This window comes from Myiozetetes cayanensis, unplaced genomic scaffold, assembly GCF_022539395.1.
Source record: "Myiozetetes cayanensis isolate MyiCay16 unplaced genomic scaffold, myiCay2020 scf14, whole genome shotgun sequence".
Classification (NCBI taxonomy): Eukaryota; Metazoa; Chordata; class Aves; order Passeriformes; family Tyrannidae; genus Myiozetetes; species Myiozetetes cayanensis.
The window spans coordinates 18536743-18561533 of NW_026087048.1; the positions used below are offsets into that span (position 1 = coordinate 18536743).

Genomic DNA, 24791 nt, shown 5'->3' on the forward strand with positions numbered 1-24791 from the left:
TCACCAGTAACATATATATCTAATAGAGCCATAGAATTCCAGACTGGTTTGGTTGGAAGGGACATTAAAAATCATCCAGTGCCACCCCCTGCCATGGGCAGGAACACCTTCCACTAGCCCAGGTTGCTCCAACCTGGCTTGGACAATTCCAGGGATGGGGCAGCCACAGCTTCTCTGGGCAAGTGTGCCAGAGCCTCCCCACCCTCACAGGAAGAAGAGGATATAAAGGATTTTTCTCTTTTCTAATATCCCCTGTCAGTCTGAAGTCACTCCCCCTTGTCCTGTCACTACACGCTCTTGTCTCAGTCTCTCTTCAGTGTATATATTTATACACACCCCACTTTAGCCTGCAGGCTGCTTACTGAGTGATCCTTCCTTTTCTCCTTCCACACCCAGCCTGCCAAACATCCAGGGCTGAGTCTGCTGAAACGTGCCCGGATAATTTCTCACCGTTTCTCGCCCACGTTTATTTGTAGGTGAGTATTGTACACACAGCCAAGCCTATATATAGCATGGCTGCTCACTAAAATGGGAAGGGGTTGGGTACCTCTAGGATGGAGTTTCATGTTTTTTTAGAACCCATTCAATCAGCACCACCCAGGATGCCATCCAAGCCACGTCTTTTCCCCTCGATTTAAAAGCTGTCCTTTAATAAGCGAAAATAAAACCTAAAAATAAACGCAAAGAAGAAGTGAACTTGTAAATCTTCTGTGTTTGCGAGACTGATGCTGCAATGATTTGCATACATGCTGAAGTTTAGCAGTAGCCTTACTGCAGATGCTAATTATAGTCTAAGGGTCTGATCCAACTCCCACTGAATGGGTGGCAAAAACCCAACTGATTTCACGAGAGGTGAAATAAATACAAAACCTGGCACGGGACAAACACAACCCAACCTCACTCAGACGAGAACCAGGAGCCTCCCCCACACCTGCCAAGCAAGACACAGACATAATTAATGTCAGGACATCAATGGAGTCTTTGATATAACTTCATAATTCAGATTTTTGAAAATTAGCCCCGTATCAGCAGGAACCATCCTTAAAGGTTCCTGTCAAAGAGAGAATTTTTAAGCACAGCCTGACATTAAAATCTTATCACCTCACTTGAAATTAAGTCAATGAAAAATTAAAGCTAATTTCTAATAAGCTTATCTTACATTCATAGACTAAAGGGCACTTGTCGAACCTGGAGAGTAAGCACACCTTTTCATACGGAAAAGATTCCCACACTGGAAAGGCAGAGGCCAGAAGGGAGGCTAAAATGCACCATTTTAGACTGACTCTAGAAATTTCTAGCTTTCCTGTCTGTTTAAAGCTAATGCAAGGATACAGAATAATCACAGAAATAAATTATTAATTTAAAAATCTGGGATAAGACTGCCAAAAGTGATAAATGCAAAATATGGTGGAGATAATGGGATTAGACATCTAGAAAATGCATGTTTAATAGGAACTTACTATTGCTCCATTCTGATATTTTAGGCTCTGTGTTACAAACCAATGGTATGAAACAGTCTGAGGTAAAAAAGAAAAAAAAAAAGCCAACCCACGACACTGTGAATTCTAAAATACTGTGGATCTTCAGCTAAAAAACCTGTAGGTGCATGAAACAAGTCCTAGATTCTTTCCTGGCTTTAAACATGCATGGAAAAAGTCAGCTCCCAATTATATCAACATGCTCCTGGGGCTGATCCATTAATGACAAGAGAATTATTTGGGCTTCAGCCCAGGACAAGATCTGCCCCTAAGATTATAAACTGGATACTGCTGCAGTGGAAGAAAAGTCATATTAGTACAAACAAAATGCATTTTATGGAAAGGGTGGGTTTTGGTTTGCTTGGTCTTTTTTTATTTCAAAGGCTTTTCACCTTTTTGCAAAGAGCTCCGAGAAAGGGAAGTTAAAAATACCTGAGAGCTCCCTGTCAAAGTGGTCACTGTTTCCTTAAAATTCAAAAAGGCCTTCCCTTGAGTAACAGGCTGATCAGTTTTGCTGAATTAATGTGTCCACAGGAGGGAAGAAACATGTTCCTGTGTTTGAGTGACAGTGCAGGTGTCACTGGCAGCCTGCAAATGCTCACAAGCACATCCTCCCTCCGAGCTCACCTGACCCCTGGCCAGTGACACTGGTGACCCCATTAACCCCCTCAGACCGTCACCCGTGGAAATCCTACAGCTCCAGGCTCCCACAGCTACTGGGCTGCAGATCTGGACACCATAAGAGACAATGAGGGTTGATGTTGCTGGCAATGCATGCAAGTTATGGAGGTTGTAAAGGACAGGGGAAGATGTATTTTGATTTCCCGTATCCAACAGCAAAGGGGGAGGCTGCTCTTATGGGACACGAGTGAAGCCTGAAGGTGAAAAGCACCAAGGCAATAACAAGATGTTTGTTCCTCAGCACAGATCATTTCCATACCTGTGTTTGCCATCCTGATTAATTAAGGAAAATCTGTGAGGGCTTCTTTTATAATTAACTACGGGATGCACCCTTTTATGTTTCCCATCTCACAGCAGCGCTCCGTTTTCCCCACACATCTTTGGGATATTAAAATAAACTGAGTAAACTTTGGCTTTGCCCACTGAGAGAAGCCTCTGATTAACCAGCTCAGTGGATAACCGAGATTGCATCTGCAAAACCAGAGCGCCAGACAAAAAGAGAGAGGCAGAACGAGCTGCAGATAAGACAGCATTTCAGATTAAAGGAATTCAGATAAACAGGATTTTAACTGACCTTAACATTTAGAGGCACGAGCATATCCCCCTGCAGATCGCTTGTTATTTAATCCCCCTGTAACAGCTGAAAGGTTACAAAAGACACACTTGCCCCAATTAACCTGAAGCACAGACTCATCACAGGCAGGAGCAGAGCTGGGTGTGAAGAGCAGCCAGGCCTGGGGCTTTCCTTCTGTAACCTGTCAGGGAGCAGGACTGGGAAGAGGATGGAGCCGGGTCTTGGAGGCAGGACTGGCATCAGCTGGCTCTGGCTTCCCTGAGAGCCCCAACCTGGCTCAGGTGGAGCACAAAGGAAACACCTCCAGCAATGAAAAGCCAGGCCAGCAGCTCTGGCTGAGTTAATTACTGAGGTTTGAAGGCTACATGATGTTAACCAGCTGGTACCTGTGAGAAAGCTGTTTCTGGCACAAAACATGCTGCCAGCAGCCCCCTCGAGGAGGCAGGACCAGCCCCAGGGGGTTTGCAGCTCGTCCTGCCAACCTCACAGGGCTCGGCTGGAGCTGTCACCTCCAGGGCCACCAGCACTGCACCCACCACGGGAACTTTGTCATCCACGTCCTCCCTGCTCACCCCACAAGGCCACCAGGGCAGCTGGTCCTTTCCTGGCCGGTTTCAGGTTATTTATTTATTATTATTTATTAAGTAAGAGGAGGCTAATTGATAGTTATGACCTTAACATTGTCACTGAGCACCCAGGAGAGCAGGCTGCACCTGGGAAAGATGAGACTGCTGCCTGCTCCTGCAGGACCTGTTTGCTTGCAAAGGGTTCCCAGGAGCTGCTCCATCACCCGGCGTTCCTGCGCTTCCGTTCCCTCTATGGATTCCGTGCGTGCAGGATCCCTAATTAACCACGTGCAATTAGCACCGCAGCACTCCAACCTCAAGCGTTTTCGTTCTAACCTAAATGTACACAAAATAACACCTCTTCCACAAGTGACTGGTGTGCTGGGAGCTCTGAGGTACCTGTGGCACACACAGAGCTGCAAGCACAGCAGTGCCTGGGTATAAAACGCACGGCAGAGCAGGAGCGAGAGACCCTCATTAATCTTTAGAAACCAGTCTGATCAGTCAAGACTTGATCCTCTGGGGGCTACACTTTTCCTTTTTAGATCAGCAGTAGATATGAACATCTCTCCTTTGGATTTCCAGGACACTCTTTGTACAGGTGAGGTGATGTGGATGCAGTGCTGGTTCAAGCTGGAGAACTCCATCCCATGCAAGGCTGAGCCCTCGGTGTTGCTACATCCCACACTTGGGAACTCAACCTCTGCAGCAACTCACTGATCTGATTTTGGCCAACCTTTGAACAAGTCTCACTTTGCACCACACGAGAGCCTTTATCCAACGTGGTTTTTGACTCTGAAGCACAAACATCCTGCTTTCTGCGCTTCCTCCCGAGGCATCTGTGATTCCACGTGCCCGTGTGCTGGGCTGGGTAATTTTCAGCAGCAGCACCAGGGTTCAGTCATCTCTAGATCTGATCTAACTCCTGCCTTGGGCTGCACACGTGCAATTCCCCACAGAACTCGGTGGAAAGGGAACGTGCACGTCTCGGAGCAGCTTGTTGCCAGTGTGCTTATTTATGCATCCAGCTGCTTTGCACAGCTTTGTGATCTCCTGGTTGGTATGTGGGAATCTCTTCATCATCTTCCCATCTGCCAGGTACACTCAGCTCCTGAAAATTACCTTCCCTCAGCTGGGACCTTCCCACAGAAGGTCACTGTCCTCAATAAGAGTCTTGGTGGGTGGCAGTCATGACATCATAAAAGGATGGCAGATTGCTATTAACTTACATTGTGGGCTCCTCTTGACAGGCCTTTTTCCTTCCGCTCCCAGTCCTCCTCCATTCCCTTCCCATCCATCAGTCCCTGAAGGTTTATATGAGGAACATCTCGAAACCACTTTAAAGAAAAATGGGTTCAATCTTCCCCTTGATCTTTACATAAAACACCGACATCAAGAGGGAGTCCCACGTCTGGGCTGAACACACAGAATATGCTGGTTTCAGATGAAGTTTTGTGGCTATTAGGATCAGAAAAAGCCACGTGAATTCTCTGTCTGGTGTGAGTGGGCAGGAAAACCTTCAGATGTTCCATGATCCTGAACTTTTCTGATCTTTTTCAGGCCATGCCTAATTAGTACCAAACCCAGAAAGCAAAAATCTCAGCCTGAATTATTTATCACCTCATATTTATAAAATGCACCGCAATACACATCATGGCCCAGTTCACAACAACTGCAGATAAGATTAATCTTTCACTGATGCCACACTCCTTAATTTGAAAATATAATTATCTAGCTGAAGAGTTTCTTAAATTACATACTTTCAAACTAGTATGAGCAGAATTCATCCTTGTGTCTGGTGCTAAGCCAAGTGGAAAAAACACTGGAAGGAGAATTGACAAAACACATGTTGGCTCTGTCTATCAACATTTCCACCTTACGTGGCCCTGTCAACATCTCAACTCCAACCTGGTCTTGGATATGAACATAATATTTTTCCTCCCTGAAATGTGATCCTGAAGAAGGAGTTCCAGAGCTACAGGGGCACACTGAAGGATAAAGTGCTTAGGTTGCAGCTAATCCTCTGCAAGGTGATACACATTTATCTTGCCCAAGATGGAAATCAAAAGGAGGAGGACATCAGAAATTACTTTTACCTTTACTTAGAGTAATTAGGATCTGCATCTGAAGTTCATTTACAGGTGTGCCCGGGAGTAAGCACAAGGTATTTGTTATAAATGCCTTGGAGAAAAAGCCACACTTTTCAGTCTGCACAGCCTGCAAAGTTCATTTCCTGCGGTTTCTTTCCCCTGGAATGCTACACCCAGAAGGATGTGTAATAAACTTTAAGAATAAGTGTGTATAAATATCTCTCCTCAATTTATTGTGCTTTTAAAAACCATTTTCTCCCTTGAAGAAACTCACAATGGCTACAGGAAAAGCCCACCAGCTGTTTCTCTGCTGATCATCAATAATGCACAGGAGAGTTTTAAAGCCTGATAGATGGATATATTGATGGCAAAGAGAGATGAATGCACTCCAGCCAGCGAGGAAGGCAAGGGGATGGAGGAGGGGGTACTAGTGAGATTATAAAATGGATTTTCTTGGAGGAAAAAATGCCCTTTTCAATGCAGGCCCGGTATCCTTAAAAAGCAGCTTTGTTGTAAGCAGCGTGCAGAACTTCCTATTTTTACATTTTATTTATTCCTTAAGAGATTATTTCCATTGGATGTTCTGGGTATAATTTCCCTGCTTTTGCTTCATGCTGCTGGGAGCTGAGAGTGTGTCCTCTCCACCAGAAACAGAAGGGAAAAGGTGACAGGATCCCAAACCCCAGCTGCCTGAGCAGCCTGCCCTGCTCCACACATTCCTTCAGCTTGGTATTTGTTTAAAAAACAATTAAATGTTCCAAATGACTTGCTGTTAATGTAAATGCATTTGGACTGCCAGTGCCACTGGTGGTTCTGCAGTTATGGGCAAGAATAGAACTTTATCTCCCCCCAGGGCCTCGCCAGGGAGCGGAGGGACATTAACCAGCATTTTAGGCAGCTGAGTGTGAAATACTGGTTGGGTCAATAAGTTGCCCCCCGCTGCTGTTGTGTCAGCTGTCAAAAGCTGGCAAAGAGACCATCAGTGTGGAGTCAAGTGCAGGTCTAATTGCACTGAGATCTCCAGCCTGGACTCTTCGACTTCACGGAATATTCCTCTCTGCCGCTGGGTCATCACGAGAGCTCTGTCACAGCAGCACTGATCTGCTCCCTGTAACTGCCCTCCTGCGTGACAAGAAGTGTAGGAAAATGGGCAAAACTCTGAGTTCTGCGTGATGGAGCAGCTGTATCGACCCTGAGCATGCAGAAAAGCCCCATCTGCATCCCAGGTACGATGTGCCCGGGACCCACCGTCCCACAGCTGCACCCCCGTGGAAAGGGCTGTTCAAGGAGAAAAACTCTGCAGGATTTCCAGCTGATCTGCATTTCTCCTGAGGATGCTTTTCCAGAAGGCTAACATCTGGCTCCAGGTTTGGAGCCATCTTTGGCTCATCTGAATACAAATTTAATGAATGCCAATTATTGTCACCATCACCGGTGATTCAAATTACGGGCGAGTTCAGCTGATCCTGCCTCAATCCATTATTTAAAAGTTCGCAGTCACAAGTCCAGTGCTATAAACGATGCGACAGCAAAGCAAAACAAACTCAACAAAAACCCCCAAAATCAACAAAGCCCCAAGGTTTGCCAAGGGAATTCTTAATTTTACCTGTCCAGCCTGCCAGGCAGCAGCAGTACCCAGTGACAGGGTCACACCCATCGGCGTGGTTACAGTCACAGCGCTCGCTGCAATTGAGACCATATGTTCCATCCTTCAAAAATACAAATAAAAAAAGGCCTCTCAGTAATCAGGTTTTTTTTTTTTGTTCTGAAACGTGCAAAAGCATCTATCACGTCCCTCTTAATGCTGAGTCGCATCTTTTAAATTAGCATGCAGAGAAGATGGAGACTCGGTGCCTAATGTTTTTATAGAGAACCAAATGAAGAATCACTTTAAAAAATGATGCTCAAGAAAATGCAGATAACACAGCCACAGCTCTGATAAAATATAATGCAAAGTATAATACATCCACTCAGCTGCTAGACCCCCAATCTGTCATTCACACACGATTTCCTTCAGGCAGCCCCAGACAAAATGAGACGCTGGCCTGCTCTGTGTTCAGCAGGGCCGTGGTTTAAAGGGGGTGCAAGGGCACCCCAGTGGTACTCACAGGGCAGGGCTGGTCACAGAACTCCCCCTGCCATCCCGGGGAGCAGAGGCAGAAGCCATCTGCTGGCCTGCAGGCAGCTCCGTTGCTGCAGGAGCACGTCTGGTTACAGTTGAGACCCCAACTCCCACTTGAACATGGAATAGAGCAATCCACTCCTTGCCACCCTAAAGAAACAGGAGAGACATTTGGGATGTTTTCATGGAAAAACAAGTGAGGTAGAGACAGCAAGAAAGGCAGCTGCAGCTCTGTGATTTTAGGACCGGTTTCTTAGTGTGAATTAAGACTGTTTTGGGGTCAAAGATTGACCCTTTCATTATGACCTCCCAGCTTCATCTCCCAGCATCTGCACATGCCGAGGGGGATGGATGTAGGTGTCACTGTGCCCAGATGAAGGTCTCTGGTGCCTCCCTGGGAACTGCTGGGGCAGCACAAGAGAGGCTGTGCTGCCTGTCAGGCTGCAGACCTGCTGACCCCTGGGGATGCAAGAAACTTGCCATTTGATGCTGCCTGTTTCTTGCCTCCTATTTCTTTTTTTTTTTTTTTTTTTTGACAAAGCTATTTAATACAAAGCAGCTATTACACCTAAAAAAAGACCAAGGCCATCATTTCTAGCCATTAAGGCTCAAATCTTAACTACCAGCCACACAATGACTTTCATTACACTGCAGCTGTATGTAATGGAGTTGAGCAGTAACTCATGGTTTATAATCCCTCATTAAATGGGGTTCTACAGTGATCCATTAATTCATGTTGGAAATGCCAGATTTTATTGTTATTTGCCTCACTTCTGGTTTAGGGCTTCTGTGTGTCAGACAGGCACAGCTCATGCTGGGCTTCTGGGGGAACACAGGAGACACCGTGCTGGGGAGCAGTGAAGGTTTCTCAGGGGATGATGGCATGGGTGATGGTCCCCACCAGGCACAGGAGGGAATGATGGACACAGAGGGGAAGGAAAGATGTCAGAAAGATGCAGAGAGACTCTGGAGCAGGTAGGACTTCTTGTTTCCTCAGATAAAAGAGCCCTTGCAGGCTCAGGAGACACAGGACACCTGCCCATGGCTGGGGTGTCCCAGTGTCGGGGTACAGGGAGGATGGGCAGCTGAGGGTGGCACCAAGGGCACAGAGCCAGGGCTCACACACAGTCCCAGCTGAGGGTGGGATCAGCCAGGAGCCCAGAACAGCAGGACTGGGACCAGCCCAAGGCTGAGATGGGCAGGCAATCTGCAGGTCTGGTGAGGATGAACAAGGCCAGGCACAGAACAGAGCAATGGGATGGCAGATAAGACTGGCAGGAAGCTGCCTCTGCTCCTGTGCCCAGTGTGCCACTCCAGGCAGGGAAGGAGAACAGGGGCTTTGGAATCCTGGAAAGACAGGGCAGCAAAGGGATAAAGAAAACCATCCCAACGATCTGGGGACTGCTCTGCATTTCCCCTGGAGAGGAGCTGTGGCTCTGCCAACACACTTAGTTCTGTGACCTGTTCCTGCAGCAGAGCAGGGACGTGTGGCCCCTGCTCAAGGCAGAGACAAAACATCCAGTCAAGCCTCTGTTGACTTTGGATACTTGGGGAGACGAGAAAATAGTGGAGTTACTGACTGCACAGCTGTGCCACTTCAGAAGGGGACAAGCACTGATGCCAAACTGCCAACAATGGTTAAATCCCAATTTTGTTTACCTTCTTTGCAGTAGCACAGACCATCCACAGGGGAACAGGCACCGTCGTTCTTGCAGTTACAAACCGAGGAGCAGTTGGTTCCATAGGTTCCTGCCATGCAGGTGATGGTGCAGTCATCTCCCTGCAAACCCAAAAAGAAAAAAGCCAGAGTCAGCTCAAGGAATCGGGATTGCAGGAAATTCCCATCTCGGCACAGGGAGCCTTTCTCTCACTCTCTCCACACAGAGAGTTGTGAGTTGATTGCTGAGTCTTCAGCACTTGAGCAGTCACTGCTGCTTCCCCTGATTATGATGCAATTAGTGCTTTGATTGACTTGGAGGAAAGGGACAAGTTTCTGGCATTGGTTCAGCGGGAGGTGGGGAAGTTACAAAAACAAACCTCCTTGAACAGATGTTAGATCATTAAGCAAAACATCACTTACGAAACACTAATCACAAAATACACAGTCTGAAACGGCACCAAGACTGCTCTGCATTCCTGGGGAAATATATTCCAAGAACAGGGCTGTTAAAGAGCTAAAGGATCTCGTGCATGCTCATCTTGCACAGATTGGCAGAGAGGAAAACGACATGGCAGGTGCAGCAGAGCCTTTTGGTGCAGAGCTGGTACCTGCACTTGCTTTCAATTAATTTGCATGAGATTGGGACTTTAGGAAGAGAGCTGAACAGGAGGGGTGTGTGTGGCAGAGAGAGGAGGCACACAGCAGAACACATGGGCCCTGTCCTACTTCTGCTCCAGGTGTGGGCAAAGGGAGGGAAAGGAGAGGAAATACTTGTATTTTACAGAAATATAGCAAATTTCAACAGTACATTCCACTAACACTGCATGCACTGATCAGCGTGTGTGGTTGAGAGACACAATTCTTACCAGTGCTGTTCATCTGACACAACATGGGAATTAAAATCTGAGCACAACGAGGTTTAAAGGAATTGTGGCTTAACCTCACTAATTGAGGTTTAAACCTCAGTAAACTTGCTAAGTGCCACGGTTGGGTCTGCACACATTAGCATAGACAAGGTATTTTTGATTCTTTGTGTAGCCCTGACTTTCACATCACAAACTAGCTCCTAAATTTACTACTTCAGTGAGTCACTCTTTAATGACTTGGTTCTGTGTCAGAGAAAGAGAACCTACTCTGAGTTAAAAAGGCCCTGCATTGCACGGTGTGACCTGTACCATAGCTCAGGGGGAGAGACATTGGTCAAAACGTGCTTTTGCAGGTGAGAGGCTTTGCTGTTTGCCAGGAGGATCCATTTATCAGGAGATAAATGCACACCCCACGTCGGGTTCCCTGTGTCGTGGCGAGTTACCTACAGGAGCCTGTACATCACACACCAGCCACTGAGACAGCAAAGGGAAATATGGGCAGGTTTCTGAGCACCAGAAACCCCCTCTGTGCTTTCAGCAGCAGTGCTGCCTCACACCACTGTGACTCATCCTATTTTATACTAAAAACTTGGGGTTTGGGGGAAGGAAACGGTTAAAATGTGCGCTGCTCCCAAGCAAATCCCGCAAGCCCCTGACTCCTGAGCTTGTAAAAGATGCTATCTTTGACCTTGGTGGAGTAAAACAAGTCCCCCTGAAAAGGCCTGGCAGGAAAAGATGCTGCCTGTCAAATCCAGAGCACGCTGCCCCTCATTACCCTGCCAGCATGCCTATGGAATGAGCCCCAGGAAGCGGGGCTGGCACAGGGGCACTCAGCCTCCACGCCTAATCAATCCTCTGCCTTTCTCCTGCCTGGGACAATTAGACAGCCAATTAGTGCCACTTAGGGACCCGGACCGTGTGCGAGTGAAACTCCCAACTCGTTCCACGCACGACACAGGACTGCTGGCACTGCCAATGATTTCTATGGCAACTGACCTTATCTGGATTTGAACTAGTGATCCAGAAGGAAAAGAAAATTCCTTTGAAAAGGAAAGTGGAGCGGAGCGATGTGGAGCTAAAATATCCCCTTGGGAAGCAGATTAACCAACCAGACTCACCAAGGTTGGAAGAGACCTTCAAGATCACCAGTTCCAGCCATCAGTCAGCCCTAAACCCTGTCCCCAAGGGCCACATCCAGATGCCTCTAAAAAACCACCTGGGCCAGGGGTGGAGGCAGCAGGTGGATTTCCAGTTCCTCAGCTGATGTTCTGTGACTGCAGAGCAGATCTTGCTGGCAGTCAGTTCTCCCCAGCCAAGGGCCCTGGTTTTTGGTAGTCAAACACACTCTGGACATCCCAAAGCAAAGGGATACAACTCCCTGACAGGAGGCTGTAGTGAGGTGTGTGTCAGTCTCCTCTCCCAGGTAACAAGTGACAGGACAAAAAGGTGAGGAAGTGGCCTCAAGTTGCACCAGGGGAGGTTTAGATTAGATATGAGGAGCAATTTCTCCACAGAAAGTGGTGGAACAGGCTGCCCAGGGCAGTGGTGGAGTCACCATCCCTGGAAATCTCCAAAAACCATGTGACTGTGGCACTTGAGGACAGGGTTTAGTGGTGAACACAGTGCTGGGGCTGGGCTGACAGCTGGACTTGGTGGCCCCAGAGGTCTTTTCCACCTTTAAAGATGGTTCTGTGATTCTTACAAGCTGAACACCAGGCTGTTCCATCTCTATTCACCGTGGCTTTGAGTTTTGGCATTTACTTTAATGTGCTTTATTTTCTGGACTAACAGAGGCTGGGCATTCTGGCTGCCCACCACCTACACACTTTTACCTTGCAAACAAACCTTAACTGAAAAAAAAATACCTGGCTTAATGAGATTTCTATCCCCAGGTTTGACAAGCAAGACCTTCAGAGCTCTCTGAGTGACAACTGCCAAATACACTTAACTTCTTAATTACATAAGAGGAAAATGCACTTGAACTATAGCACTGGCTCTAAGATTTTGTTAATTATAAATTCACACCCTGTTATTAACATTTTGAACTTGATTTGGGAGAATGACCTCTGAAATTAAATGCATTCAGGTACTGTTAGAGATATGTAAATTCTCCCTCCCTCTCACCACCTGCCCAAGTGGATAATGCTGCAGTGCAAGTCTATCCAGCTGTTAATGAGTTATATATTCTAACAAAACTGATTTCAAATGTGCTGTATTGAATCTTCACTCTTGCAATATGGCACTTTATATTTCTATCCTATTTAGTAAAATTAATCAACAGCTGTGCTCCGTATGTTGATTATTCTCTTTTTTTTCTATTAAGATCGGGAGGTTAATGAGGACAGTGAATGCCTGGGTGTGGTATCCCTGCTAGGAAGGAGTAGCTGGTTCAATCAAACATACACCCCTGAAAATGTTAAAAGTTGTATTAAGAAACTGAGCTATAAATAACTTGATACTTTACATCTCTATTATCCAAGTCAGAATGACCCATATGGACATCACAGTCTTTCCAAAGAGCTTCATTTTCTTCATCATCTTCACTTAGAAGGCCCAGTCTATCAAAACATACCCCTGACATCTACCCAATGTATTACTTCTAATTTTAGGGGTCAGATCTAACATAAAGGATGGAAAACAATGGGATGTGGGGTCAGGGCCAGCCCTGGGAAATGCCCTGCTGTGTGTGGAGCAGCTCATCCCCATCCCCAGCATGGGAGGTGCCACCACGGACAGGGTGTCCCACACCCCACAGCTGCTCAGGGAGCCTCCTTCTGTTTGAAATCCAGACCTGATGGGGGCACCTTAATCCCTGTGACCCTAAAGGTGACCGAAAAGTCCCCTGTAAATCAGAATGAATGGTGGCAGGGATGGAAGTGGCCCCACCTCCGACCTTCCCTGCCTGTAAGTCCTCGAGAAACCCTCCTTGTTGCTGTTCCTCACTGCCCTTCCCAGCACCCCGAGAGGTTTGGGCATCCAGCCCCTGTGTTATGGTTAATTCTCCCCTATGGATTGAGGGTGAGGTCCAAGGAACCAAACTCCATTAATAACTCAGCTGCCAGCTCCCATCCATCAGCATCAAATATTAATGGACTCCGAGGGCCGGCGCATTCATCTTTGCCGATGGCAGTCAATAATAAGCCTTGTTTCTGTTCAGGGAGAGGGGAAGATTTTCTTCCACCAAAATTATTATTGTTCAATATTAGTAGAGCTTAAAGACACAGTGCTGCCTTAGGTGTTTGCTGTGTTAACAAGCTCTGGCCGCTCCAGAGAGTGTTTTCCCTGGATTAATGTTGCCCTAACAGATTACATTTCTTGTTTCTGTTGAAAGTACATTCCTGCTGTAAACAATGACCAAATCCCTTTAAAATCCTTTTCTGGTGATCAATACAGAGACTTGTATTCATTCCTGGACATTTTGGATCAGGCCTTTCAATCTCTGAAATGTATTTTCAAAGGTGGGGGGGGAAATAAAAGCACAGCAGACCATAAGGGGAGTTAATAACCCAGCAGTGGCCAACAACACCCAGCACAGTCTGCACCCATACCTGCTCTATCTATCTCAAAGTCTGACTATTTAAGGATGTGAAATTAAGGATTTCAGAAGCAGCTACAATCCACAGGAATACAATTCCTTTGGAGGGCTGAAGCCTGGTTCCACTGAACTCAGTGGCAAAACAGAAAATCAATTTTTCAAGGCTTCCGCAATGCAGAAGAGTCACAGGATGTTATTGAACTTGGCCTCAAGTTTGCATGACAAAGACCTGGGCGACAGGTTTGCTCTTGAGGTTTAATCTGCCAAGGTGCTGAAAATCCTCCACTCCTGCAGATTATTGGGAAGGGGGGGACTGACAGCACTGAAAGGCAAAATACTGGAACCTTTGGTAACCTGAGATGGGACTCCAGCTAATCAGAGATTTTTAGTGGGGTGTGATTCCCTCCCTCCCCCTCCCTGCCTGCCTGTGCAGGTGAATTAGAGGGGCAGCCGCTGTCAGCAGGCACTGAATGGAAAGCAGGGCACGCTGCAGTGCCTTCTGTGTGCAACAACACCCAGAGTAGAGGCACTAAACACTGGGGCTGTTTGTGCCTGATGCCTGTGAGCCCAGATAAGCTGATCAGTGTGGATTTAGTACCAAAGAGCACATATTCCTCTGTACACACGTTCCAAGTGCCGGGCCCCGGTGTCTGTGCACCGATGCAGATCACACCCACCCTTCTGCATATTTACCGATGTAATTGTGGCATTTACAATTAACCCAGAGTGGTTCTCCACAAACATTCCCTCAAGGTAAACATATGGTATCCAGCAACACCAACTGTCAGAACAAACTAATTCCCTTAATGGTGTTCAGTGGAAATGACTGTGCTCTTCATCAGCACTTCAGCAGCAGCGGGAAACTCTGTACTTGCACCGGGCTTGTCCTCCACCCCGGACTCAAACCATGACCTTACTACACAGCATCTTTGGTTTCCCAGACATAATGATGTCCTCTGGCAGAATTCCTTTCCCCTCTGGGTGTTGCTAATTACTCCCTGCAGAGGTTATTATTGGTGCTGATGATAAAAGGCAGTAAAAGGTTGGGGAAGGTTCCCATGGCTGTTCCGTGTGCAGGTGATCACTGTTACCGAGCACTGACAAATGCTCCTTCACCCACCTTGGAACACGATGTGATGGAGCTCTGCTGGAGTCTGATTTACATCTAAAATTACCTTTTCAGACTCCTTTTCCCTTTATCCTTTTCATGGGAAAGATGGGTTGAGGTGGAAAGGATGGGAAAGAGTTTTCTAATACTTTAAAAAAGTGATTTACAGCTCACGACTCATCCAAAGACACAACCACTGGCAGCCTGAATGCCTAAGTCTTTCATGAAATCATAAACCCCTCCAAGAGCCATCTGCAAAGCTGCACTTCATGCTCTGGGCACACTGAAAAACGTGGCCATGCCCTAGGGGACCAAGCACGGATACCTTTGGGAATGAGCAGAGCTTCTCTCTTTGCTTCCTACAACCTTACAAGGATTTACAAGCCTTTAAAACGGATGTCAGCATCTTATTTCGCCTCTGATTTTGTGCTAATATGCTAATTCATACAGTAAATTTCACAGTAAATGCCAAGTTTCAAACAATTAGCACCAGTACTAATCCTTAAATTCAGTGTTTGATCAAAAGCATTCAGCAAGACACGCACAACCAAACCAAATGGGAACTTCATTTGTGGCCTGTTACACATGCTACCCTTCCAGGAAAGCCACAGAAGAACCAGAACCAGGTTCTCTCACTGGGAATCCACTGGGAATTCACCTTCTGAAGTGGAGGGTGCACAGAACCTCACCCCTCTCCTGCCCTCCAGCATCTGAACTCCAACATGCTCCATAAAGCCAAAAGGAACAGTGCTCTGGCACAATAAAACTGATGAATAAAGGCAGCAAATTTAAGCTTTGGGAGGGTTTGTTTTTTTTTCTCCCCTTCCATGAAATCAAGTGAAAACAAACACAAATAAAACCTTCATTAAAAAAATTGGATTTTGCATACTAAAAGTCAGCAAACCTGAGCTGGATTTCTCTCTGCCAGCACCATAATCCCCCTCACCACCAGGGAACAGTTTTCTAGTTTGCACTAAAAATATGCCCAATACCAGTCAGTTATCTGCAATTAAAAAAATCCATTCCTACTGTTCAAGTCACCTAAATATGGGCATTAAAAGAAAGAAAGAGAATTCAATAAAGAAAGCAGGCAAGAGATCTCACCCTCCCTCTTGCTTCCTGTAAATCAGTGCAGGACTCTTGCTGGCAAAAACATCCAGGCTGACTTTACAGCACTTGAATATCTGCCTGGTTTAGTATTTAGGCTTAACTGCAGAGCCCTTTAGTGTCAGCAAGGCAATGAATACAGCATCATATAATTAAATGTATTCAGAAGGAAAGCAGTGTGGAGAGTAAAAGGGATGATCATCAACCTCTGAACGAGATTTTTTTTTTTTTTATACAGTCAGCACTTTTCACCTAATAAAATACCAGAAAACACATTTATCCAGGAGGGACCTCTCCAAAAATAGGGGATTGGATTTAGACTGGGTAAAAGTGGCCAATTATCAGGGCAGGTCAATCATCTCTGTACCAGGAGGATTGCTAATGTCCAGTATGGGGCCAGCTGCATAACCAAGCCCTGCCTGGTTGAAGCAATTTAAACCTGCAATAGAGCCACTGCAGATTTATACAGGTGGGGCAGGGAACAAACCCTCAAAATATTTGAAACTTAACCCTGGGGAAGCTGTAAAGGCTCAAACATCTGTGGGGCTCACTGCTGTCACTGGAACCAACTTTGATCAGCTGCTTCTCTAAAATTCTCCAAAACCCCGTGGCCAGATCACAATGAAATGTCCCAAAAGGTCAAACAGCTGAGGCATCAGGTGTGTTATTTCAAGTTAGTGGGAAGTATTTATATCCCTGAGAAGTATATCCTTGGTGCATGAGCTCTTCATGAGGTACCTGAACAAGCAACTTGTACCCAAAGTGGGGGACAGAAGGCAAAACACTGACTCACAGCCCCTGAATGCTAATGGTAAAGATTTAAGAAAAAAAAAAAAAAAAAGCTGTTTTCTTCTGCTTTTTTAAATGGAGTGATCTGAATCAGGGTTCCCACTGTGGCAAAGGGAAGATCTGAACACGCTGCGTGAGGTTCCATCATTTCCTTTCCCAGATTTGGGCAGCACAAGGAGCCCAAGCTGTTTGGAAACACAGGTTGGCATTTCAGGGTCCTTCAGACAACTCTGAGAGCTCTGCCCCAGCTACTTTATGGAAGTACCTTTGCCTGGAAATGAGAGATGGTTTCTGCTCTGTCCACACAGCCTGAGTGGCACAGTCCTGACTCTTTAGCAATAATAAATTTGGGCTCTGGCTGTCAAGTCTGAACTGTTCTGCTAAAAGGACAGTGGCTAAAACAGGAAATAAAAGATATCATTTATACCTCTGGCCTCTATGACGTCCTCTGGCAAGAAGATCCACAGTTTAATTATAAATACAAAGGAGAAAAAACCCCATCTTTATCTACTTGCTTCAAACCCACTGCCTGATTTTTAATTGGGAAACTTCCTACACTGTGATAAGTAGCAAGCAAACCTTCCTCCTTCCCCTTCCCCTGTGGAGTGAGAGCCCTCTCACATGCCTACCCTTGGTGACCCCTCTTCTAAGCAAAATCATCCCACTCTCTTATTCTCATTTTATGGGGCCATTTCCCAATTTAATTACGCTCTCCGTGAAAAGCACTCTCTTTGTCTTCAAACCTGCTGTGCAATCATTTAATTGGCTGCCCCCTGTTCCTGTGTTATTAGAAATAGTAAATAACCATTCCTTGTCCACGTGCTCTGCACCATCCCCACTTCCACAGATCTCTATCGGATCCCTCCTCTGCCATCTGTTTTCGGAGCCGAGTTCCACCTTATCGAGTGACTCTCTATAGAAGCCATTCCATATAAAAGATGATCCTTGTCACTCCTTCCATTCTCTCCTTTGTAAGCAGAAATCAGCCAGGCTGTGTGCAGTAATTTGAGATTTGGATATATTATGGATTTACACAATACCACAAAAATGGGGTTTCTGTCCCGTTTTTTATTCTCTCCCCGATCGCTGTAACTATTCCATCAGCCACTCCGGATTCATTTGGGTTTTTTAGACTCATTGAGGGTTTGAGTTTTTCAGAAAACTCCCCACAGTGATTGCCTGATCTCCTTCCCTGAATGGCAGGAATTAAATTAGAACTCGCCTTTTGTGTATTTACTTACCACTATTTCCCCATAGTTTATTACTCTGCATTTTCAAACACTGAATTTCAACACACCCATTCATTCAGCAACAGGAACCTTTCCCCAGATTTGCTATCTATGGGGATATCTATCCTGACAATCCCAATGGTTTTGCATTATTTGCAATCTTTCTGTTAGAACTGTCCCCCAGCTGTGCTGTACACTTGAGGAGAATGTCCCAGCACATCTCAGATCAGTCCAGCAGAGCACACTTTGATTTGTGCTCCCACAGCACGGAGTCCAGGAGGAGCTACATGGGCTGGACACTGCAGGAATCAAGGATCAAAGCAAAAAAAAACTATCTAGAAAACAAAATATATCAACTTCATCAACGTTGAGCTAATGGGCTTTGCCATGAACCCTCTGAAAAGCTGGTAAATAACCTGGCAGGCACACACAGGCAGACAAGAGACATCCCCTTCAAGCTCTCTCAGGTATTCCTAAATCCAAACTCCAACAGCCAAGACCTTCAAGATCCACTAAAATTTCAGCTGCTCTTTGGCCTAAGGAAACAAAAGCAGGATTTTCCATTTCCACATGTCTGATTGTGAAGGATAAAGGGTTTTCCCTCGACAGTATAGCTGCACAGGAACTAAAATGCAAAACTAACCTGTGACTTCATCCTGTCCTTAGGTGGTTTTCATGAAGTGAGTTTGCAATTGGAGCTACCAGGAGACCCAGCTACCAACACTTTAATGCATGGACCCACAGATGGAGTGGATAAAGATATATACACTTAGAAGCCTAACAGATGAAAGGAGACACTGCTATTGGCAAGCAGTTTATTCCTCTGCAAAATTCAGATCAAATAACTCAGTCTGAACAGAATATTGAGCTCCACTGGTTCTGAATGAGGCTCCAGGAAAGGAAATGCAATTTGACACAGCCACATTGCCAATTAAGGATAAAACACATGAAATATGTCAGCTAGCAACAAAGGCAGAGGCTTTCAGGCTCTCTGTACCAAGTTGGTTCCTCTGGACCCACTTACGAAAACTTTGGAGTTCCCCAGGTAAATAAAACTGCAGCAGAGCCCAGGAAAAGCAAATATGAGAAGAAAGAGAAGACCTGGGACTTGCTCAGAGTTCTTACCAAATTATAAACCCTGTGTGTGACTGAATAAGTTCTCATTAGCAGAGGCAGCCACTGAGGCAAACTCCCCTCTTGCGTGTCTGGGACGATCCCACCGAAGGCAGCAGCTGTGCTCAGGTAAACCTGGGCTGACAAACCAGAATTTGAGCTGTCACAGACAATTCCTGGAGCTTGTGCACTGACAAGAGAGTGGGCAAAGAAAATGAAATGGAACAGCTCATAAAAGGCTCTGAAAAGTTCCATTGAATTCAAAGAAAGGGATGCAGCTTCCCCAACTGAGGGAGAACCACTGTGCCCTGTGCACCCCGTGACCTTGTTAAATACTCTGGCACAACAGTTCACCTGCTCAAAAGCATCCAACAAATGCCCTGAGGTGGGAGCAGAGCCTTTGTTATGCTCCTGCAGGCAGGTGTGACAGGAGCACTGCCAGGCTTTGGGAAAAAAAAACAAGCTCCCAAAGGCTGTGGCTGCTCCACAGAAACCACTAATTGGTCAAGAGGAGCTGGGGGGGGAGAACAGCACCAAGCCCAACAGACAGCACTGATACAAACTCCCATATAAAACTGATAGAAAAAACTGATTTCAAAATCAATAGGGGAGCAGCCTGTTCTGAAAGGCTGGGCATACCCAGGTGGCCTCCCCATAATGATCTTCCCTGTTGGGATGGGAATGGGGGATATTTTCTCCTGTAATGCAGCAGAGCCAGAAGAAGCCATTTGTGAGCTGCTATTGAAATCCTGGGTTGAGCCCACATCCAGCTCCCTGGCACTGAGGTGGTGCCCATTGTTTCCTGGATGACACATGGCAGGGCTCGAGGGTGGACTGACTTTTCCCACTTCACCAGCCACTTGGGAAAGGCACGGAACAATCCAGGGGCTCGCAGTGCCCGTGAAGAGCTGCTCCAAAAGCTCTCAGCACCTGTGCCCTTTGTCCCCAGAAAAAGTCCTACGGGGACCTTGAAATGGATCCCACAGCCAGGCCACCAAGCTTGACCAAAGGCAATGGTTTGTGAAGGGAAGATGGTACAAAGGCTCCCTGTGCCGGGAAATTCACCGGTCGCTGCTGATGGAAATGCGGTTTGTGATGGACACGCTGATCCACGGGGAGCTGGACTGAGACCAAGTCATTCCATGCAGCCACTGCATGACCCAGGGAAGATCATTCTCAGTCTGCACTGACCTGGCCTGGATCAGATGGAGTAGCTTTGGGATGTGAAAATTTATAGTCCGTTATTTGTCCCAAGGGCCCACAAAAAATAAAAGTGCAGCCATTGCATCCACATAAATATGGGGGTTTGTATGCACAGAGAAATGGGTAAGAAAATTCAGAGGTCATCAGTGAAAAGGGATATTATGAGGTAGTTTTTATCTGGCCTATGGATATACAAAAATCTTGATAGGTATAAAAGATCCCTGACCAGCTCCATTTATGTGAGGAACATACCAAAACACTGGGTGTGAGATGTTTTCATTTCTCTCAATAAACTCAGGGCCTTCCAACTTCCAGCCCAGCTGAGAGAAAAACTTCTGTCCAATGAGAAAGTGGCAGTTCCTTTATTTCAAGAACATTTTCCCAGCTCACTCTCAGGCTCTATGGAACAGAGGGGCTTTTCTTGCCTGCTTGAGATCCACTTCTTGCTCCACATCCCCCTTGTGAAGTAATTTGTAAGCTTAAAAAAATTATCAGATGAGCTTTCAGACTTATCTCTACCTAGAAGACATCAAGAAAATGCAGGTTTGAAGGATGGTGCCTTCCTCAGAGACCAAAACCAGCAAAGAAGGACCTGGGATGCAGCCACAGTTGGTGCAGAGGACCTGCTCTGTCTCCCAGTTATCAGGATTGTTATCTTTGTCCACTTCTCAAACACCATGTGAATATAATTTTAACTTCTCCCATCATAGTTTCCCAGGGCACAGCAACATCTGCCATTTTTTTTACACTTATTTTAGTTGCATTTCCCATATTGCTGTATTTCACATCACCCCTAGCCCTCAAACTGACACTGATACCTGTTATCAAAGAGGCTGCATTTCCTTCTCGCTGCCTTTGACAAAATGGACCTCTCAAACCTGTTCAGAACACTTGGAATCTGCCTTTTTGCTGTTTCTTCAGCTGCATCTCACTATTCCCTGTATCCAAGCAGGGACTTTCCCTCCTGTGCTGCTGCTTGGATCACCAGGGACAGCCCTCCTGGGTTGGCTCTGCCTTTCCCTTGTCCGTGTTTCTTGACCTCAAGGGTAGCTGAGGAATTAAGTCAGGGCTCCAGCAGAATATTCCCAACCTTCTTAAAATTAACTCTCCTAAAAACTTCTGGATGATTGGGAGAAACAAAGGGAAAACCACAGTAAACAGGAGAGAGTTCAGAGGATGAGAGCACAGGAATCAGTTTCTTCCACACCTTGGCTTAATATTGGGAAAATCCTTTCCTTTTTTGGGAATGTGATCCATGGTTCTTTTAATCTGGTTATGAAGGGAGGGAATTATGTGAGTTTGAGGTCCATGAGCCCACCTGAGTGTCCTTTGCCAGGTAAAGTGTCACAGGAGACCTGCCAGTGTTCCTGCAAGGGGGGCAGGAGAGACCACAGAAATGCGTGGCAAACAAGGCTCTTGTAGCTCCACCACTTGTTTTACTTTTATTATTAATTAATAATTCATTCTCTGCCAGCTGCAGCCCATGCTCAGACCCACCTGGGTGCCCTTCCTTGTGCTCTCTCCCCTGCTCCTCACCCTTCACCAGGGGTTGGAGATGTTGGGTCACAAACACAAATGGGAATCCAGGGAGAAGAAAATGCATCTTCCTCGTGCACTCGGGTAATTCATGAAACCAGCCCGGGCAAACCATCCCTGTTGCCTGTAATACTCCAGTTAATTGGACAACTGCTGTGCCAGAAAACCTCTCCCCCACCTACAGCAAGTAAAATTTATACTGGTGGCTGGTAACAAGAACATCTTGATAAAATGGTTGAATTTATTTTATACCTAGAAATGAAAAGAGCTCTTAACAAAGGGGGGTAACTGATATGCTCGGTAAATCAAGGATAAAAGGACACAGGCTCTATTGAAGATTTTTTCCCCTCGTCTTTTCTTTTTAAACCTTTTGATGAGGTGCCCCGTTGCTCTGAGATGAGCTTCCACTGAAGTACTTTTGGAATTATCTCAAAGAGAAACGGATCATTTAAATGAGTTAAAGCCCCCAAACCAGATCTGCTATCTCCAACCTGAGGTCCATTTTTTATGCTGAGAATTTTGTGAAATCTATAAAATAATTCCACTACCGAACCAGGGCCTTATAAGACAAAGAAGTCTCACTCGCTTTTATTCCTGCTTCCTTCTGAAGTGGTGAAGAATGATACATTTAGAATAATGATGAAAGTAAATATGTAGAAGAGAGGGAATATTCTGATAAATTTGTACCTTGTGTGTTTAGAAAACACCTACAGGCAGCAATTCTTCAAATTCCTCCAGACCTACCTGGGACTTTGGTCCTTCAGGGAAAATTCAACTGACGATAAGGTGCTCCTTTCTATTTACTCTTTTTTCCTTTTAGACAACAGAGAGAATTTTAAAGGTATAGGACAGGGGAACAGGCTTCCATTTTTCTTAACAGAGAGGGAAAGATTGCTTTTTCTCTCCTGTATGTTTTCTTCAGGGAACAAGAGATATGATACGTGCCAGAAGGAAGCCAGTTATGGGTGGAATACTCAACAGGCTGGACCTGTAATCCTTCTGAACTCCACAGATAACACATAAATCACAGTCCTCCTCATTTCTCTGGAAGAGTAACCTGATCATTTTACTCACTGAGTAGGACCAGAGCAGGCCAAGACTGGCCTGTGTGTGGCTCTCTGCAGAGACTCAGAGATCATCCCATGCAAAGTTTGTTGCACACCTGCTGTGCATTTGAACGGCTTTACAGCGCTATAATATCTACTTATTTTTACTAAGTGCTCCAGCCCTGGTTAATTGTGTGTTCCAGGGGCTGACTTTAACTCCAGCGTGCAGGCAGGCTGTAAACTTTTACTCTGATGTGAACCTTGGCAGCAATTTGTATCCCTGCGGTACAGCAAACATTATGCTGAGAAATTCTGGCGTGCCAGACGAAATTATGGCCTTCCAGACCCAGATTAAGCCTGTGTTTCAGTTCTTAAGTGCCCAGATTCCCACTGAGCCCAGCCAGAGATGCAAACCCACAAGCACTTCTGTAAGGATGTATATTTGAAAGGCATTAATTGTGTTTTTAAAACTCAATTCTGACGCAGCGTCAATAGAAGATGTAAATGGCTACGGACACACAGCACTGGGACAAAGCTGGGAAGGTCTTAGGGAATCCAAATAACATTCCCAAAGCTGAAAAATCTCCTAGTCAGAGGTCAGCACCGCTGCAGTTTCCATACTCTGCTGGATGCGATTGGCCTGTGTGGGATCTCCCACTGCAGTCCAGGAACAGAGAAATGTCCAAACGGATTCTTCCATTGGGGTGATGAAGTGCCCGCTCCGCCTGCCAGCGTGCAGGGCTCAATAAAAGCAGACAGGCCTTCAAAAAAAGAGCAGCATAAAGAGATGAACTCTTTAAAGTAATACAAGTTCTGTCATCTGGATGTGAAATATGGGCCTGAGTGGCCGCTGAAGTAACAGCTGACCGCACGTGGTGCAGAGAAGGGCTCAAAGTTTCCTCGGAGTGTCTGGGGCTGAGCGAGGTTTTAACGACATCCCTCCCTGCCCCAGCACACAGGAGGAAAGCATTTGAAGTTAAACCCATTTTTCAAAAGAAGAAAACAAAGCATCCATAAAGAAACAAAGGCACATCACGGGATGAGGTCTCTAGATAGCCGCTGTTTTCGGGGAAGCTGCAATTAGCTGTGCAACAGGGAAAGTGAATTTAGCTGTATTTCAACAGCATTTATAATGATTGCAGCAGCTAAAATGCTGATAGGTACGTGCAGGGGGTTGGTTTCAAGATTTCCTTGTGAGACACAAGGTCAGGATTCCTGTGGTCTCCTGTCATATTTAATTCATATCCTCTGGCCTTCTTCAACACATTTATTGAATTACAGGAATAAAATTCAATGAACCAAAAACAAAAGAAAAGAAGACATGGCAAGTCCCGATTTCTTTTATGCCCCTCCTGCACAACTGAGTTCAGTGGGCTTGTAGAAGAGTATCCTGGAGCAGGAGTTGGAAGGAGGGGGAGGTACAAGTCAGTAAAACCCCTCTCACCATCCCTCTAATCGCATCCAAGTAATTTATTGCAAGGAGCAACCATTTGCATGTGGGAGTGAGGATCCAATTTCCACCAGTAAAGACTCTCCCTGGGTACTTTCTAAGGCTAATCTGTGCACTCCCTGGGTGTGTTTACCAGGCTCCTTCTTGCCACAAATGAGATGGCAGTAAATGGCTCTGCAAAACCGCCCAGAAGAGCATCACTGGCAATTCATCACATCAGAGCTGAGAGAGGCAATGCTTAAATATGGTAAAACACCAGCTCCAGGGAAGTGCCCTGCTGGTGTGCTTGTAATGGTGATTCCCTGCAGTCAGCTTAGTCAAACTGATCCAGCCTCTCTCCTCCCTTCACAGTAAGCTCAGCCTTCCCAACAGGCCCCTGGTGTGGACTCTTCTGCTGGAGCAACGGGGAGCAGCTCTGTGATTTGGGGGAAGAACATTCCCTTGTGGCTCCTCTACTCCTGTTATCCTATTTGCATTGCCCTGAATGCTGCCTCCAAGAGCTGGCTGGTTTGGGTATGACTGGGGATCACTCACATCCCCCAGCTACTTTTTGAGTCAAATCTACCCCCAGTTCTGCTCTGTGGTTCCGACACCCCTCCGAGTTAAAACAGAGCCATCCCCTGGTGTGGGCACAGTCA

The 24791-nt window shown here is 46.1% G+C and overlaps 1 protein-coding gene across 14 annotated transcripts in view; it reads right to left on the reverse strand.

Annotated features, from left to right (window-relative positions):
* The window catches only part of MEGF11 (multiple EGF like domains 11), a 252033-nt gene that overhangs the window by 46102 nt on the left and 181140 nt on the right, over positions 1-24791 (reverse strand). For all 14 annotated transcript variants that reach the window (XM_050309804.1, XM_050309792.1, XM_050309791.1 and 11 more), the window contains 3 exons: positions 9171-9291; positions 7498-7661; positions 6996-7098 (listed from right to left, as the gene is read on the reverse strand). In XM_050309804.1, coding sequence (XP_050165761.1) covers positions 6996-7098; positions 7498-7661; positions 9171-9291 — 388 coding nt within the window. The remainder of the gene's footprint in view (positions 1-6995; positions 7099-7497; positions 7662-9170; positions 9292-24791) is intronic.